We start from the raw sequence: 19,202 nt of genomic DNA, 5'->3' as shown, positions 1-19,202 counted from the left end.
TTGTTTTCCAGGCAGTAGCAGCAGCAGTAGTTCAGACTCCACATGTTCTGTCATAGAGAAACCTCTGGATAAGTTCTTGCCTAGTGAGTGGTAGCTCTTACATTCTCTAACAGAGCTTTGGCTTTTCCATAACCCATGGGCTTCATTTGAGCAATGCTGCACCACTCCCTGTCATTACCTAAAGAATACATGTTGGCTTCCTCAGTAGAACAAAGCATGTGATGATTCCTCCACCCCCTTTCATTGCTTCCAGTTAATCATAATTGTTAAAACATAGGCTTTAGCTTATGTTTGAGACAATGGAAGAGAGATTCATGCTTTTGCAATTGAGATAATGTAAAGAGAGCTAGTAAGCTGTATAAAAGAATAATTCTTATGCTTATTTTTTAGGTTTCATGACACATTTCTAATCCTGCTCAGAATAAGGGACACGTAACATCAAATCTTGTATTTCTAAAAGTACAAATTATATTTGAAGTACACCAGTGCCCATTATAACATGTCATACAATTACAAATTTTTTACACTTTGGTGTCCTATTCTTAGTGGTAGCTTAAGATTAAAGGCTCCCAAATAAAGAAAAACATAAAGCTTGAAGCAAGTAAAGATGAATTGAATAGTGTTTTATTTCAAATGGACATTTATCCATATTTCTGAATTACCTGATAGATTTTAAGAAAATTTCTTTTTTCTTTTTTTTTTTTTTTTGAGACGGAGTCTTGCTCTGTTGCCTAGGCTGGAGTGCAGTGGCGCAGTCTTGGCTCACTGCAAGCTCCGCCTCCCAGGTTCACGCCATTCTCCTGCCTCAGCCTCCAGAGTAGCTAGGACTACAGGTGCCCGCCACCACTCCTGGCTAATTTTTGTATTTTTAGTAGAGACGGGGTTTCACCGTGTTAGCCAGGATGGTCTCAATCTCCTGACCTCATGATCCGCCCGCCTCGGCCTCCCAAAGTGCTGGGATTATAGGCGTGAGCCACTGTGTCCGGCTGATTTTAAGAAATTTTCTAAGTTATGATTAGAGAATGCAGAATCATGTGAATTTTATGCAGGATCCATCTAGACTTATTTCAAACTTAAAGGCTTTTGTTAAAACCTAATTTAATTAAATTGAAAAGTGTTATTTAATTTAATTTATTTATATTTTATTTTCAGAAGAAAGGGGAGTAGTGTTGCTTTCTTGTACCAGCCTGCAGCTTACTGTCTTTTAAAGCATTATCTATATACTTACCCTTTCAAAACTAATGACAAAAATAATTGCTTATTGTTCTTGTGCTTTTAGCTTTCTAGAAGAAGAATTCCAAGAATATTAGAAATCTCTTTCTCTATTGACAATTTGTAGGCAAGTTACCAAAACAATTCATTTCAAAGGATAATTTGTAAAATAGTTGGAATTGCATTAGAAACCACATAGAGGTATTACTTTGTATAATAAACTGTGAAATATGAGAAAATATTTGAGTGGGAGGCGTTGCAATTTAGTTTTCTGTTTTAAAACTTAATTCTTAAAGAGTAGTTATATGAAAGTATGTTATGAAATGAGTTGTACTTTGTTCAATTCAAGAAGTTTTAATTCCTATTTGCATACCTAGCACATAATTTTTTTGTTGTAATGTGGGCGTGTTGGTGAAGTGGAGAGATGGTTGTCCTAGCATGTGGTTGCTGTGTGTACCCTCCCTTTTAAGTATCTGAATGGCCTTTTTAAAAGGTGTTTCTTGCTTGAGTCATTAATGGCAGTGACTCCTGTAGAATCATTGTTTATAATTACCCTTAAAAATCTACTAATAGAAGGAATGTAAGTTTGTTACTGTACAGCTGTACTTCATTTTATGTAATAATTTTATTTTCTGAAAATAAAATAAAATAAAATAAAAAGCCCTTAATCCGGTTGGGAAATCGGATGTATTGGGAGAATTTGAGTCTTTAAAAATTCTTCATTAGACCTTTCTGTTAATCAAATAATCAGTGGAAATTACTGTAATCTAATTTATCTGTTTGATTGGTTCAGGTTTTTGTGTTAGATTTTCTTAAAGTGAAACATGCCTATAATAGATCCATATACTAAAAGAAATATTGAATTGGGACATTTTTTGTATGGACAGTGTGAATTTTGTCACTTTAAAAGTACTAGTTGTTAAAATTGCCTTAACTTTCTGTTTTGCCCTTTTAGATTACTTCCCAGATCTTAGCAGGTTCCTAATTCCATGTCTTCTGTTAGCATAACCACATGGTGTTGAACTGTGACCTTTGCAGGACTTGGGGAATCAGTGTGAGATCTTGAGATTGACTTGAGTTATAATCTAAGACTAAGTTAACTTTAATATTCTTGCTTAAATGACATCTCTCATTGTGTTGAATATGCTTTCTTTTTACATGGGCTCTATTTCAGTTTTGATAACGGTTTGATTTTTACTTCTACACTTAAATGAATGCTATTATGTATTTTTCTTTGTTTCACAAGAGAAGTAATGTTTTCCTTTTTTTCCTCCTCATCTCTGTGCGTATTGCTTCCTGTCTGCGATTTGCTTACTACTTCTTATTGCAAGATCAAGCAGGTTGGTGTGATTGATTTGCACTCCACATGATACAATTATTTATCCTGTAAAGAACTATGTTATTTAAATACATTAAATTTTAAAAATTTAGTAGTTTTTTACCAGGTAAGTATCTTATCTTTTGTATTTTTAACAATCTTTCAACTTTAGCTTTTAAAAAGAACTTCATTTTTTTCCCTAAATTCTTAAAGACTCATTAAGCCAAAGTTTGGAAATAAAAGTGTAAATTATTTCACATTCAAACATTTTTCTCCTTTTTTCTTAAAGCCAAGAATCAAATGCCTGGTTATGCCGTGGTTGCTTATGTAATAAAAATGAAATTAATTCAATTAGGACTGCCCTGAAGTTCTTCCCCTTTAGCTTACCCTGGCCAGTTCACCTTCACAATATTGGTTAGAGCACATGGCAAAGGGCAATAAAAAAATGTTGCTACTTATGTCTGGTTTAATTACATACTGTTTATGGCATTAACTTTTAAAAATATTTATTTGCCTGAAATTTTGTGCTGAATTTTATCATGCATTGTTAGAAATAGATTTCTTTTTTGTTTGATTGGTTTAAGAAGGTTTTTTTAAAAAAAAAGTCCTTTAAAAAATACATGTAAAAGTGACTTTTACTGATGTCACATTTTTAAATACCTGCTCAGGAGAGTTAGCACATATTCACATTTAGCTTGAAATATTATTTGTGGAGAAATATAATGATTTATCAGAGTGATTCTGGCTAAAGTAATATGTTACTTAAATATTAGGCTTTTGAAACTAACCCTGGCTATATATCTTTGATTGTCTTCATGAAAGTGTTACAAGACCACAATAAGATTTTTGCTGCTAAAATATCAGTTTGGAAACATACCTGAATGGTTTTAAATTACTAATGTAATGCATTAATTCATGAACAGTTATGTGTCTTTGTATTTCTACATGTAAAATCTTTTTATTAAAAAAATCTTTCACTGCTTCTTAATGGGTTTTGAAACTGTTTTTAACTATTAAAACAATTAGAACCCTTGAAGCCTGTACATACTACTGTTCATATGTTGATTAGATCATTTCCTCTATACTGTCAGCATCAGTGTCCTCATGCATTTATTATTTTTGTCTTAACATATGTCCCATTTTGTCTTTAAATATTTATAATTCTGAGGTGGAAAGGAAGTTACACTTTTTTAAATGCGTATACTTACTATATACCTGAACTGATACTTTTCTCCTTCCAATTTCTAAGACATAGTATAACTGATGGGAAGTAGTTTGGGAATAGTAGTTAAATTATTTTAAAGTTTTTTTTTAACAGCTAATTCAAAAGATTCAATACAGATGACTGTGCCAAACAAGCCAGTAAATAGAATCAGTCTACATCCTGACTTTTGGAATGCAATGAATCACACCACACCAAAGCATGAATTTGGATCAGTGCTTTTATTTACTCTTTTATTTCATTTGTCTTGTGCCTTAGGTTTGCTTTGGACTTACAGTTCTATACAAATAATGTATTTTAAACCCTAGAGTTTTTTACATAATTTTGTCATAAAGAGTTAAAGCCTATTAATGATTCTTCATTTCACAGTTCCTGAAAAAATATACTCAGTTATGTATCTCCATCATAATTATTTTTCAGTTCTTTTTCCTTGTTAGGTGGTGGGGGGTTAGCTTTTGGGTGGAGACATTAACAATTTATACACTCTTATGATTTACACTCTTCTTCTGTAGTTCTTTGGGAAGGAAGTTAAGAATGACAGAAAGGTTCTAGGAGAGCCTCAGACCAATTCTATGAAAAGTGTTATTGGTTTTCTGAAGGAATGTATGTTTCTAAGAAACTGTATGACCAGAAATGAATTGTCTTTGGTTCAGTTTCATCACCAGTTTAATAAGCTAGTTTTATTTTCTCTTTTTCATTTGGATTTTGTGATTTTGAAATTCATTAATAAACTTTCTTTGCGCACCTATTAAATGTATGTAAAATACTTTATTAGACATTATTAGCAAAAATAATTGGAAGCCATAGTCCAGCTTTATTATTTGGTAGTATTTCTACTTATATTTGACACTTGGCATGTTTACTCTGACTTAGGGAGCCTTCGGGTCTTGAGTTTGACATAATAACAAGCTATTTTAGTTGTTCCTTTAGTGTACGATGATATATCTTGATAGCTCAGCAACTGTGAAATGCTTGGTTAATTACTGTGTATGTAACTGTTACATAATTACATAGTATAGAATTTTTTCCTTTAAAAGTATGCTGTGAAATAAAATACTTTAATGTTATTAAACAAAAATTTTAGAAAAACTCTGAAAAATATATTAAAACTACTTGATGTAAATTCTGCCTGATATTTTTATCTGTGCATTTTATACCTATATATGACTTTTATTCGCTTGTTTTATGTGAACTTGGGGAAGATATTTTAAGGAGTCGCTTGATTTTATACTTGGTTATCAGGAAAAAGTAACTGAAGAATCATGTTGCTTTTTTTTAACCTATATTTGTTATTTGCGGACATATTTTTTTTTAATTTGGCTTTCCTGTTAATCTTTCTTTTCCTATTATTTAGCTCATCTATTTTGCTTCTCTTTCACTTTTGTTCTTAGTTATCATTGTACAATTGGACAACAGTTTGAATTTAGCAATGAGTTATAAAGTTCTAGGAGCATAATGGAAATGCATGATATTGGTTTGATTTCCTTAAAATATTGATAATTGGTTTTGTATTATTGAGGAGTGTAGGCATTTCTATATTGAAGGAGGTAATTTATATAAGTCTGAAACATTGACTCATTTTAGTGATTGTTGCAATTAAATGATTCAAATAGGAAAAAAGAAAGTCTCCCCAGACAAGATGATTGAAATGCAAGCAAAAATTGATGAGGAGAGAAAAGCACTTGAAACAAAGCTCGACATGGAAGAAGAAGAAAGAAACAAGGCTAGAGCTGAATTAGAGAAACGGGAAAAAGATCTTCTTAAAGCCCAGTGAGTATTATTGAATTGAGATGAATTCATGATTTAAATTTCTCTTTTTTCATAAGATATGTAAAATAGGAAAATTGAATAGTAATTAAAAGCTTGATTTTTGTCTCCAGTGTAGCTATTTTTGGATAGAAGGATCCATTGTATATAGTGTATTTCTAAAAACTAGATCTGTTTTGGTTATTTTATTTCTGTGTGATAAGAAAACATATCAATGAATTAGAATGAGTTATAAATTAAATTAGAAATCGATACTACACAGTGGTATAATTTGGTAGAGATGTTACATAATTATATTGCTATTTTGAAATTGTATATCCAAATTTTAAATTTTGGGAAGTGATACTAGTAGAATAATAGATCATCAGTGAATATAGAGTATTCTCATTCTAATCAACAGACAAGAGCATCAGTCTTTGCTGGAAAAATTATCTGCCCTGGAAAAGAAGGTAATTGTTGGTGGGGTTGATTTGTTGGCCAAAGCTGAGGAACAAGAGAAACTTCTTGAAGAATCTAACATGGAACTGGAAGAAAGGAGGAAAAGAGCAGAGCAACTTCGCAGAGAACTTGAGGAAAAAGAGGTAGTGTGACTTTCTGTTTTTAGTTTGGTATTTTGCCAGAGATTTAACTTTTCTAGTGGAAAGCTAAATATCTATAATCGTATTGAAATTTTAAAGCATATTTATGGATTGCTTTGAAGATCAGAGTTGCTAAACATTTATGTCATTTGTTAAAGAATTAGATGTTTGATTTTACAAAGAAAATTATTCTGAAGTTTACTGATTTTTGTCATAGCAAGAACGCTTGGATATTGAAGAAAAATATACCAGTTTGCAAGAGGAAGCACAGGGAAAGACCAAGAAGTTAAAGAAAGTTTGGACTATGCTGATGGCTGCAAAGTCAGAGGTTGGTTCTCTTAGAAGTTACCTGCTAATGCAGTTCTGGATTTTTTAAAAAAGGAGTTCTTTGATTAAGAATTTATAAATAATCATAATGTGAGCTTATAATTTAAAAGAAATAAAATATTTCTTTATGTGCAATTTTTAATTTTATCTATTAAGCTAAATTGTTTCTTTTCAACCTTAACAAATAGTGTAGAATAGATGCTGATAGTGTCACACTGTTTATCATTTTTATAAAAGAACTAGGTAAGCTCTCACAGGGTCTCTTAGACAAGCATCCTGTGTGAGATGGTGCTGTTTTGTAGTTAAAGTCTTGTTTGTTCATAATATTTTTATGGATTTTCTGGTAGATGGCTGATCTCCAACAAGAACATCAGAGGGAAATTGAAGGCCTACTGGAGAACATTCGGCAACTTAGCCGGGAGCTTCGACTTCAGATGCTCATTATTGATAACTTTATACCTCGGGATTATCAGGTAAAAAGGAAGTTCTCTGACTGAGATAGTCGCTTGACTGGGATTAAGGAACAAAGATTTCTAATTTAACTGATGATAAATACTTAATACTTCAGTTATTGAATGTACAATTTTTTGAACAAATGCCATCACTTTTCACTTTAGTTGTTAACTTTTCTTAATACATAATCTCTGAGTATCTAAGGATCTCAATGAGAATTTTTTAGCCTTTTAGATGAACTCAGATTCATGTATATGTGATCAGAATCAAGGTTTAGGTCCCATTCCTTCATTCAGCACCCATTATCGTACAAGTAGAATAAATGGAACCCCTGTGCTGCCTTTTTCTCCCTGCTGTGGGTGCTGATTCTTTGTGTGTGTGTGTATATGGTAAAATATAGATAACATGAAATTTACCATCTTAGCTATTTTAAGTGGGCAGTTCAATGGCATTTAGGACATTCACATTGTTGTGCAACCTGTACCATCATTCATCTCCAGATGGATGCTAATTCTTAGTACTAGTATAATTTTAAAATCTCAGCCTCTATTTTTTTTTAATCCAAAATTTGTCTTTCTAGTGCATTTTGGTAAACTTTAACATTATGATTTTTTTTTTTTTTTTTTTTTGTCAGGGAGACAGAGTCGCTCTGTTGCCCAGGCTGGAGTGCAGTGGTGCAATCTCGGCTCCCTGCAACCTTCACCTCCCAGGTTCAAGTGATTCTCATGCCTCTGCCTCCCGAGTAGCTGGGATTACAGGCGTGCACCATCACACCCAGCTAATTTTTATATATTTAGTAGAGATGGGGTTTAGCCATGTTGGCCAGGCTGGTCTTGAATTCCTGAGCTCAGGTTGATCTGCCCGTTTTGGCCTCCCAAAATGCTGGCATTACAGGCGTGAACCACCATGCCTGGCCAATTTTTAAAAAATCTGTTTTGAATCTCAATACAGTTTTAAGAAATTTGTCTGAAAATAAGTCTTAGTATTTTTTTTTTTTTTTTTTTTTTTGGACCTCAGGTACATGGAATTAGTCCTAGGTTCATGGTACATTCTCCTTATTGGTCCTTGGATGGCCTGCTTTTATTTAGTTATTTTGTAATGAACTCATCACCCAAAACAATATCTAGGACCCTGATAATAACTACTTCTAACCAGTTTCCCCTTCCCTTATTTCATTCCTTTGCCTCTTCCAACCCGAGGTAATCATTATCTTGATTCCCAAGTTTCTCATTCTGTTGTTTTTTCATTTTCATTTAGTTTTATTGCATCTACATGCATTCCTAAGAAATATATATTTTAGAATTTATGAAAAGGTTAAATCAGTATATAATGTTTTGAGACTTTTATTACTCAATGTTATTAAGATTTTAGTTTTATGACTTCAATATTTTAGATGTTATTAAATATTAAAAATAGGCTATCTTTCACCCTTTTAAAAGGAAATGATTGAAAACTATGTCCATTGGAATGAAGACATAGGAGAATGGCAGCTAGTGAGTATTACCTTCATTCTTTCACATAATACTTAAAGAGTACTTCCTATGGTCTAGAAATCGTGCCGGCTACAGTGGGGAGGAACGTGGTCCAGTGGATGAATCAGATGAGAATCCAGTAGGGCAGATAAAATATTTTTCTAATTCCATGTAATTAATTGTAACATACAGATCATGGTCTGGGTGGAAATGGTCAGAGTTAGGGGCTATGTGGGACTAAGTGACCTCTGGGGCCCTTTCTGCTCTAGCATTCAAATCATGTTTTACTAGTGTAATATTAGGATTTCTCAGTTATTTGCCTAACTCACAGTATTGATTACTAATTAAGACATTTCTCTCTCTCTCCCTTTTCTTTTTTTGAGAAATGTGTTGCCTATACAGGAAATAACATGAGGAAGCAAACCCCAGTACCTGATAAAAAGGAGAAAGATGTAAGAGTACTTAAAAAAAAAAAAAAAACACAAAACTACAGTTGTTTCTTTATAGGAATATGAGTCATTAAATTGTATTATCAACCTGATATCTGTTAATCAGCTCTGCTGAAAAATGGGCTGATCTTTTGGGAATAAAGGCTCTAGGACGGGGTGATGAGGAGGACAGTTCTACTTACCATCAGTCTTGATTGTCAGGCTTATTCCCACCACAAGAGGGGCATGGAGTCACTCTTTGGAGTCCTCTTTTCACTACCACTCTGGGTCGTAGGATTATGGGTAGAGACTAGAATGTGTCTTTCTTTCTCTTCAAAGCTAGTTCTAGTCCTAGGTCAAGAAGAAGAGGGAGCAGGCCGGGCGTGGTGGCTCACGCCTGTAATCCCAGCACTTTGGGAGGCCGAGGCGGGTGGATCACAAGGTCAGGAGATCGAGACCATCCTGGCTAACATGCTGAAACCCTGTCTCTACTAAAAAAATACAAAAAAAATTAGCCGGGCGTGGTGGTGGGCGCCTGTAGTCCCAGCTACTCGGGAGGCTGAGGCAGGAGAATGGCGTGAACCCGGGAGGTGGAGCTTGCAGTGAGCCGAGATTGCGCTACTGCACTCCAGCCTGGGTGACAGAGTGAGACTCCGTCTCAAAAAAAAAAAAAAGAAGAAGAAGAAGAGGGGGCAGCTTTAAGAAAAACAGCAACAGTTTTTCTTTATGTCCACGGAAATTTATAGTGTGTCAGGGCTTCTTACTCACCAACCTTTATTGAGTACGTTTAGATACTGGGATTAGAAGATGATGTCATTAGACATTTCTTTGGTTTTAGCTTCTGCGGGTTTGATCAAGGAGTTTATTCAGTATTTTAAATCTTCCCCCAAATCTGGCTTAACTCTTTTCCTTAAGAGTGCTTTGTGTTTGTTTCTTTTACTTAGCCCTTTGAGGTGGACCTTTCTCACGTGTATCTTGCCTATACTGAGGAGAGTCTGCGTCAGTCTTTGATGAAACTAGAAAGACCACGAACTTCAAAGGGGAAAGCAAGGCCAAAGACAGGGAGAAGGTAAGGACTGTCCTTGAATCTGGTAAAATGAAGGCATTGAGGTATTCTAATTAGATACATGTACAGGAAGTTAAAATTTATTTAGTTAAAACATGATACATATTTTGGCTGATTTATTAAAAATCAAATTCCTGGCTGGGTGCAGTGGCTCACGCCTGTAATCCCAGCATTTTGGGAGGCTGAGGCAGGTGGATCATTGAGGTCAGGAGTTTGAGACCAGCCTGGCTAACATAGTGAAACGCTGTCTCTACTAAAAATACAAAAGTTAACCAGGCATGGTGGCGCATGCCTGTAATCCCAGCTACTGGGGAGGCTGAGGCATCAGAATCGCTTGAACCCAGGAGCCGGAGGTTGCAGTTAGCCGAGATCATGCCACTGAACTTCAGCCTGGGTGACAGAGCAAGACTTGGTCTCAAAAAAAGAAAAAATCAAATTCCTTGTGTATTAGAATTTGAGTAAATAAAATCTGGCCAAAGAATTAAGGTCTTCCAGCTTCTTAGGCTCCTGAGTAATACAATTTATTTTTAATTCACTCTGTTATTTCCAAATGTATAATGGGTTTAATTCCTTAATTCTTAGACTAATTCTTCTTATGAAATGCTAATTAATTTGCTTGTTTGGTCTCCCAAGGTATTGTATTCAGCTGGTTAGTTTTTCTGTCAGGTGCCCCAAGAACCTTGGTTTCCTCAGTCACCAGCTAAGGAGAACTTCCTTGGATATTTCCCCCTCTCCTTTGGGCACTGGTTTTGACTGTTGGGTAGGCTGCATGTATCATCACATAAGCTCAGGGAAATCGGGATATGGGAGTCCTGGGCTGGAGCTTATTTTTTTTCCTTTCCCTTTCCTATATCAAGGACTGTTCAGTTTATTTAAGCTGATTTTAAGACTCTAGGGCTCCTGAAATGTAGGAAATAATAAGCTGCTTTTTTCCCTACTTTGAGTGCATGGACTTTCAAGTTACATGTGGGGTGAAGTTGTATGGTTTTGATATTTTTGTGTTAGATAATCTCATAGACATGACTTAACACTTATAAATTTGGGATGGTTGAACTCAGGGTTGGGCAAACAGTTGAATATTAAAAATGTACAAATTTTTACATTCTTTAGCATTTAGGTGAGGGGTTAAAAACTTTCCTATACCACCACATGCCAAGCATATTATAGTGAAGCAAATCAGTTCTAAGAAACACGAGTCCCTTTAGATGTATCTTTTTTTCCATTTTTAATAAAATGACATTGCAAGTGTGATGATAAATGGTAAGACATTTGTCCCCAGCGTAGGAGAAAAATTGGCAGTGGTGAACAGTCCTGTCTAAAGTGAGTGGCTGCTATTCTCTTCCTAGTTATCTAGGGAAATAGAGGGCTCATTGTTTCTGGATCTTCTCTTTTCTTTTCTTTTCTTTTTTTTGAGATGGAGTCTCACTCTGTTGCCCAGGCTGGAGTGCCCCGAGTAGCTGGGATTACTGGCACCTGCCACCATGCCCAGTTAATTTTAGTATTTTTACTAGAGATGGGGTTTTGCCATGTTGGCCAGGCTGGTCTCGAACCCCTGACTTTAGGTGATCTGCCCACCTCAGCCTCCCAGAGTGTTATGATTACAGGCGTGAGCTACCGTGCCTGGCCTGGATCTTCTCTTTTCTAAGGAAAAGCCAGAAATTCGAATTATTTACTTGAGATCTCTTAATTTTACTTTTTTTTTTTTTTAACTATATGGACCCTAAAGCAAACAAATAAATAATATGATATTTGAATACATTTTCCAGAACATCCATTTTAAGATACATCTTTTTTTAGTTTAACATTAAAAAAATCGTGTGGCCCAACATTATATGAGCCAAACTCACCATCTCTGTATACTAGAATTGGCCTGCTATAACCATGGAAACCCTAAGAAAATGATAGCCATAAACATGGACAAATACATGCATTAAATGGTTTATTGATGTTATATTACATTATATGATATGTTCAATGTGATGTTCCTCATTAGAAACACATAGTTAGATGGGCTAGGCAAAATTGCAATATATATAATACATTAATGTAGCATTTCCATAAGTCCCTACATATGTATCTGTGAGGTGTTGCCTGAGATGATTTGTTTCTGATTTCCTCTGAATCCACTTGCACCTTTTGAGTACCTCAGAAGAGATAATCAGGGAGTTCAAATCTGGCAAGCATGCAGCTCACTTGGCCTGGCCACATGACCTAGTCCAGTCTTGGAAATTATCACCTGTCCTGTCCCTCACTATCTGACATAATGGGGTGGGCTGCCATCCTCTTGCATTTACTCTAAGTCAGCTTCCCGTAGCCTGAAAAGGCGAGCATTAATTGAACACTTACCATGGTCAAACGTCAAATTTTGGCTTGTTTCCAGACTATACAGGCCACCCCATAGTTTCTATATAATGTTAAATGTTTGCATTTCAGTCTTTTAGGAAAGCATTCATGCTTGCTTTTTTTCTTCTCCAAACAGAAAGCGTTCTGCAAAGCCTGAAACTGTAATTGACTCTTTACTGCAGTAAATGTTACAGACTTAAAGTCACAATAAAAATTAGTGATATTCTCATGCCTGGACAAAATCTTTAATTAAAACAGTGAAGACTTCTCTATAATTTCAATTAATGGAAGCTGTAGATCAATGAATAAGACTGGAAATAATAATTTGCTTAAGAACTTTTAGTCTACATATATTAATATAACATTAAAATTGTACAACTGGTGATTGTTCAAATTGTTGTACTACTACTCTTCAATTGTACTGTGCAGGGAAGTTGGAGCAGTTCATACTATAGAGAGTTACAGTTTAGATGTATGTGTAAATCAATTAGCTATTTATCCAACTACTGTACATTTAGGTAACTAGAATTTCAAAATAGAAAAAAAAAACTGTGTCCTGTTTTGCACATAGAAGCAGATCAGATTGTCCTATGTTGCGCTGTTATATATGAATGTTTGGACTGTACGTCCAAGGAATGATTCCGTCCTAACACCCACCCAGCCTGTTTAAACACATTCTAATTGTCTAACATTTGTTGCATTTTAAGTATGAGATGACTGATCTTATGAATGTTCTGTAGAAAATTTTATAATTTAACAATCTTTGCGAGTATACATGTTTTTTAACAAGTTGAAAATGTTTCATCTGAACCTTTCCTAACCTTTTTTTTGCCAGTTTGAGTTCAAATCAAATACACCTTAAGTTCTGGTTTCATATTCTCTTGAAACATTGAATTGTACGTAAATATAAAGGATCTACTGTTGCGGAAAAGTAAGAAGCTAAATACTGGTCAGTTATCTTTGCCTGCATGTATATTTTTAAAAATTCACTCTGAAGTGTAACTTATGGATGCTTTTCTTCGAGTTCTAAATTTTGGTGGGAATTACTTTATGTCTCCCAGTTAAGAAGAGTCTCCATTTTCCAGAAAATACAGCTAAGCAAGAAAAATGTCTTTTAAATACTTTGCCTTTAAAACACTTTTTATTTTGTTTTTCTGTTTTAAAAATAAAATATTATTTTCTGAATTTCTTCTATTGGGTAATCCAGTTAGACCATATTCCTCTACAAATAAAAACTATGTTGATTTCATAGTAAAGTAAGTTGTAATAGAGATAATTATTTTTTTCTGTTGTTAGCTGCCTATGAAATTTTTATTTTATTTTTTTAAAGTTATGCTACTCCTGGCCGGGCATGGTGGCTCACGCCTGTAATCCCAGCACTTTGGGAGGCCGAGGCAGGTGGATCACTTGATGTCAGGAGTTTGAGACCAGCCTGGCTAACATGGTGAAACCCTGTCTCTAGTACAAATACAATAATAAGCTGGGTGTGGTGGCGCACGCCTGTAATCCCAACTACTTGGGAGGCTGAGGCAGGAGAATCGCTTGAACCTGGGAGGCGGAGGTTGCAGTGAGCTGAGATGGCATCACTGCACTCCAGCCTGGGTGACAAGGTGAGACTCCACCTCAAAAAATAAAAATAAAATAAAAATAAAGTTATGCTACTCCTAAACCACTTAATATATGTTTTGTGGTTTTCAAAATTATGTAATCAGCCCTGAAACACATTGGTTAAAAATATTTTGAGACTTTATAAGTTAGCATTTATTAAATTAATATTATTTTAATAAGTTTTGTTAAATCCTAGTTTAAATGACAAAGCTGTGTATAGAGTAGGGGTGAGTGAAGGTAGAGTACTGGTGAGGTGGCGATAAAAATGTATCCATAAATTTAAAGTCCATTCTGTAATTGGAATACTGAATGTCCTGTGCGTGGTGACCATTTTCTAGGTGATTAGAATTGCATTTCACTGGCTGCATTTGTTTGTGGTATGTAAGATAGCTAGAAATTTATTACTTAACTCTGTGGGGCATTGTTTAGATACTGTGAAGAGTTGAGGTAAATATGGGTCTTGTAAAAGCTTTATGTGATCAGAATATTTTGGTAATTATAAAATGTTTTTGATGATACGCATTTAACTCTGTTAGTAATTACTCTAAAGAAATCTTAATTTTACCAGTTGAAAAAAAATGCTTCTTTTTAAAAGTTCATGTTTCTAGCCTTCAACAATTCAGTTAATAGGAAAGGAGTAGCTTTTAAATCAAGCTTTAAAACATGGAAATTTAAGCCAGTATGTTTTATGTTAGATATTTTTTCTATCCCACCCTACCATGATAATAAAAATAAATCTATAAAAAGTCAAAATAAAAAGCCAATCTATAAAAAGTCAATTGAGAAGTTCTAAAAGCAGGCTACTATAGCAGGGGTGTTTGTTTTTTGTTTGGAGACAGAGTCTGGCTCTATTACCTAGGCTGGAGTGCAGTGGGACGATCTCGGCTCACTGCAACCTCTGCCTCTTCAGCCTCCTGAGTTGCTGGAACTACAGCTGTATGCCATCATGCTTGGCTAATTTTTGTATTTTTTTGTAGACATGGGGTTTTGCCATGTTGCCTGGGCCGGTCTTGAACTCCTAGAGCTTAAGTGATCCACCCGCCTCAGGCTCCCGAAGTGCTGGGATTACAGGCGTGATTATAGGCCTGAGCCACCACACCCCGCCTACTATAGCAGTTTTTTAAAAAAAGCATTATGTTAAAACTGATTATACCAGATGGACATTAAATATCCATCTCAGAAATACCAAAATTTGATATTTAAGCCTGGCCTGAATATCTTTTTTTTTTTTGAGACGGAGTCTCACTCTGTCGCCCAGGCTGGAGTGCAGTGGCGCGATCTCGGCTCACTGCAATCTCCGCCTCCTGGGTTCAAGGGATTCTCCTGCCTCAGCCTCTTGAGTAGCTGGGATTACAGGTTTGCGCCACCACACCCAGCTAATTTTTGTATTTTTTTTTTTAGTAGAGACCGGGTTTCACCATGTTGGCCAGGCTGGTCTCACCTGACTTTGTGATCTGCCGTCTCAGCCTCCCAAAGTGCTGGGATTACAGGTGTGAGCCACCATGCCTGGCCTCAAGCCTGGTCTGAATATCTATATGCAAATATGGGACACTGACTTCAGAGCTATTCATTTAGCTCCAGTCATAGCAATTCTGTAGTTTCCTCACATTTACTGTGTCTTTGTCCACAAATGAAATATGTTGTAAGGTCAGTGTTAATTTTGTGAGACAATATAGATGAACACACTTGCTCATTTTTTGAAATAAATATGCAGATTTAAAATGAGTGGCACATATATATAAATAGGTTATTGAATGGGTATTCTCTTTTCCCTTTAATTTAAAAAGTGATATTTATTTATTAAAAGGAGCATTGGTAGAATTATTGGTTTATAGTATCTTCTTTAATAATCCTTACAATTACATATACTAATAGGATGTTAAAATGATCATAGTGTTTCCTATTTGTGTTTAGATTCTTATAAAGCATGAGATGAGTAATCAAGGGGAGGGTCGCATCTCCATGTTTGCCCCATGAATAGAATCCATTTGATAAGCCATTTCATTTCCTTTCTGGAGAAAGGGAGTTGTTTTTTTTTGTCTTTTTGCAGCAAAAATTTAAGGTTGTATTGGGGGAGGAGGTGGTGCTACTTCCTCTGTAACATGTTTTTAAAACTATGATTATGGTTTTTGGTTGTTTTTTGTTTTGTTTGTTTCCTTTTAGTCTGTTTTTAATATCCTTCCCCTTAACTCTTAAGGAAAGTCGTCTTCTTTCCTACAGGGCTGTGAATTAAGGAATGGGTAGCGTTTACATTTAAGTACACCAATGTCTGCCCAATTTCCTGATGTATACATTTGTTTTATTTTTAATTATTTTTTGTTCTTAAAAATACTAGAAGAAAACATAGATGTTTCTAGTGCCTTTGAACTTATACTGTAGTCTGACTAATTTAATGAATAACTTCAGTAGCATTACTATAATACTGTATGCTGGCCAAAATTACAAATTGTACAGTTTGTTTCATCAGTTTCAAAAGCCATGCTTTCATTGTATTTTATGTATAAATTGTATTTGTTCAAGTTGTATATATTGATATTGTATGTATACATGCAGCATGGTTAAATAAGAATAAAAATCTTTTACCTAATGCCTGTAGTAGTGGTCTGCTGCTTTTCTCAACTATCTTTGTGCTTACTTCCACCCTGATATTAATGAGCAGGTTCTTTGTGCTTGGCATCTCAATTTGTGGTTAAGAGAGGCCTGTGTAGTTTCATACCCAGAAATGCTTAATGTTGTGGGTCTTTTAAGCAGAAATCATGAAGTAAATCTGGGAGAGATGTTATTTACTTCTTTAAACTTTTAGGTTTGGCAGTACATGTGAAGGTTTGTTACGTAGGTAAACACATGTCATGGGGTTTTGTTGTACAGATTATTTCATCACCCAGGTATTAAGCCCAATACCCAATAGTTATCTTTTCTGCTCTTCTCCCTCCTCTCATCCTCTCCCCTCAGGTAGACTCCAGTGTCTGTTGTTTCCTTCTTCGTGTTCGTAAGATCTTATCATTTGGCTCCCACTTATAAGTGACAACATGCGGTATTTGATTTTCCGTTCCTGTGTTAGTTTGCTAAGGATAATATCCTCTAGCTCTATCCATGTTCCCACAAAAGACATGATCTCATTCTTTTTTATGGCTGCATAATATTCCATGGTGTATATGTACCACATTTTCTTCATCCAGTCTGTCATTGATGGACATTTAGTTTGATTCTTTGGAGAAACTTTTTTTTAAATTAAATTAAATTTTATTTTATTTTATTTTATTTTATTTTTTGAGACAGAGTTTTGCTCTTGTTTCCCAGGCTGGAGTGCAATGGCACAGTCTTAGCTCACTACAACCTCCACCTCCTGGATTCAAGCAATTCTCCTGCCTCAGCCTCCTGAGTAGCTGGGATTACAGGCATGCACCACCACGTCCGGCTAATTTTGTATTCTTAGTAGAGATGGAATTTCACCATGTTGTTCAGGCTGGTCTCGAACTCCTGACCTCAGGTGGTCCACCTGCCTCGGCCTCCCAAAGTGCTAGGATTACAGGTATGAGCCACCGCGCCTGGCCTGAAATTTTTATTTTTTAATTGACACATAATTATGAGATGTATCGTGATGTTTTGATACAATATATGATGATCAGATCAGGGTAATTAGCATACACATCTTCTCAGACATTACTTCCTTTTGAACACTCAATATTTTCTTCTCTAGCTATTTGAAAATATTGTTGTTTACTATAGTCATTCTACAGTGCTATAAAAACACTAGACCTTCTATCTAGCTGTAATTTTGTGTCTCAAATGACTTTGTTTTTAAAGACAGGGTTTTGCTCTATTGCCCAGGCTTGAGTGCAGTGGTGCGTTCATAGCTCACTGCCCCCTCGAACTCCTGGGCTCAAGCAATCCTTCTGCCTCAGCCTCTGAGTAACTAGGACTACAGGTGCATGCCCCCACACCTGGATAATTTTTTATTTTTACTTTTTATTTTTTGAGACAGAGTCTCACTCTGTTGCCCAGGCTGGAGTGCAGTGGCGCAATCTCAGCTCACTGCAACCTCCGCCTCCCGAGTTCAAGCGATTCTCCTGCCTCAGCCTGCCAAGTAGCTGGTACTACAGACGCACCACCATGCTTGGCTAATTTTTGTATTTTTAGTAGAGATGGTGTTTCACCATATTGGCCAGGCTGGTTTCAAACTTCTGACCTCATGATCTGCCTGCCTTGGCTTCCCAAATCGCTGGGATTACAGGCGTGAGCCACTGCACCTGGCGTCAAGTGGCTTTTTTAAAATGTATTTTTTGTAGGGGCGGAAACTCCTCTGGCCATTCCACGGGTCTTCCTCTCCCCCACTTCCAGCTTATGTAAAACTCTTAAACCTATGTGTAGAACATGAAGACAAAATTAAAGGCCTTCCCTGGCATGTACAAGAAAATAAATCGTGCTGCCTTTGCCCCCTTTGCCCCTCTTCTCCAATTGAGTTCTGGAGCTATGGTATTCAGTTTCATCAAGCGATACCACTGAGCCACTCCCTTACAAACGTGTCTGTTACTGCCTATGTTGTCGGGATGCTGCTGAAGACATTGTCCATCCTGTCATCTTGTGAAGACTCTCGAGAAATTTCTTTTAAAGCTAAGTACCAGATTATTATATCAGACTGTTTTCTCCCTGCATGTATAACAAGAGTGAGGTAAAATAATGCGTTTTCCACTGTGCTTTCGCTGATAGGACTGTAATATCTGATGACCTGCTTATAGTCTTATTTTTCTCTGGATCATCATTTCCTCCTACTCCCTTTCTGCTTTGGTCCTAATAATGTTTTTTTCTGTCTTAATCTTTTCCAATAAATCACTTTGAATCCATTTTTAAAACAAGGTAGAGTAAAAATCATTGAAGACCACCGTTAGCCTGGGCCTTTACAGAAGGAGTTAACACAGTTCTGAAGCCACAGCCTGAACTTAAAGCGAGCTGGAGGAGCCTTCCAAACACATTTATTAATTATTATCTCAATTTCTCTTTCTTAAGCTGTTTCATTTGCAAAGCAAATCAGGTATTCAGTCCTTTTTCGGAAGTTGAACAAATGTGTGGGAAAATGATTACGAAGAGGCTACTTCAAAAAGAACCTGTTTCCTCTCAGCATTTATCTTAGGCTTCCTGTGACCCAATCTTCAAGTGACTTTTATCGACGTTATCAGAACATCAGATTGTCTTACCCAAACACGTTTATGGCTCTGACTAAAGAATATGACAGATCAGATATTCCTCTCCACCTGCTCCCCTCCCCCATCCCTTTTTAGAGGGCTGGGGAAATTTTAGTTTTTAATCAAAGGCTTTATTTCTCCAGTTGTGCAAAGGAATTTAACTGGGACTTTACAACTGAATAAAGTATTTCTCAGAGTCGATACTAATCTTAGCAAGAGGATATT

The 19,202-nt window shown here is 35.8% G+C and overlaps 1 protein-coding gene across 6 annotated transcripts in view; it reads left to right on the top strand.

The window, feature by feature from the left end:
• The window catches only part of KIF3A (kinesin family member 3A), a 47,947-nt gene extending 28,745 nt beyond the window's left edge, over positions 1-19,202 (top strand). Inside the window, exons 10-18 of one of the 6 annotated variants that reach the window (XM_054555164.2) lie at positions 2,544-2,552; positions 5,366-5,522; positions 5,920-6,100; positions 6,315-6,425; positions 6,772-6,897; positions 8,317-8,370; positions 8,733-8,801; positions 9,722-9,846; positions 17,095-19,202. In XM_054555164.2, coding sequence (XP_054411139.1) covers positions 2,544-2,552; positions 5,366-5,522; positions 5,920-6,100; positions 6,315-6,425; positions 6,772-6,897; positions 8,317-8,370; positions 8,733-8,801; positions 9,722-9,846; positions 17,095-17,176 — 914 coding nt within the window. In that variant the 3' untranslated portion in view covers positions 17,177-19,202. 6 annotated transcript variants of the gene reach the window in all.

Source organism: Pongo abelii, chromosome 4 (genome assembly GCF_028885655.2).
Source record: "Pongo abelii isolate AG06213 chromosome 4, NHGRI_mPonAbe1-v2.0_pri, whole genome shotgun sequence".
Lineage (NCBI taxonomy): Eukaryota > Metazoa > Chordata > Mammalia > Primates > Hominidae > Pongo > Pongo abelii.
This window is presented reverse-complemented; position numbering and strand designations above follow the sequence as displayed.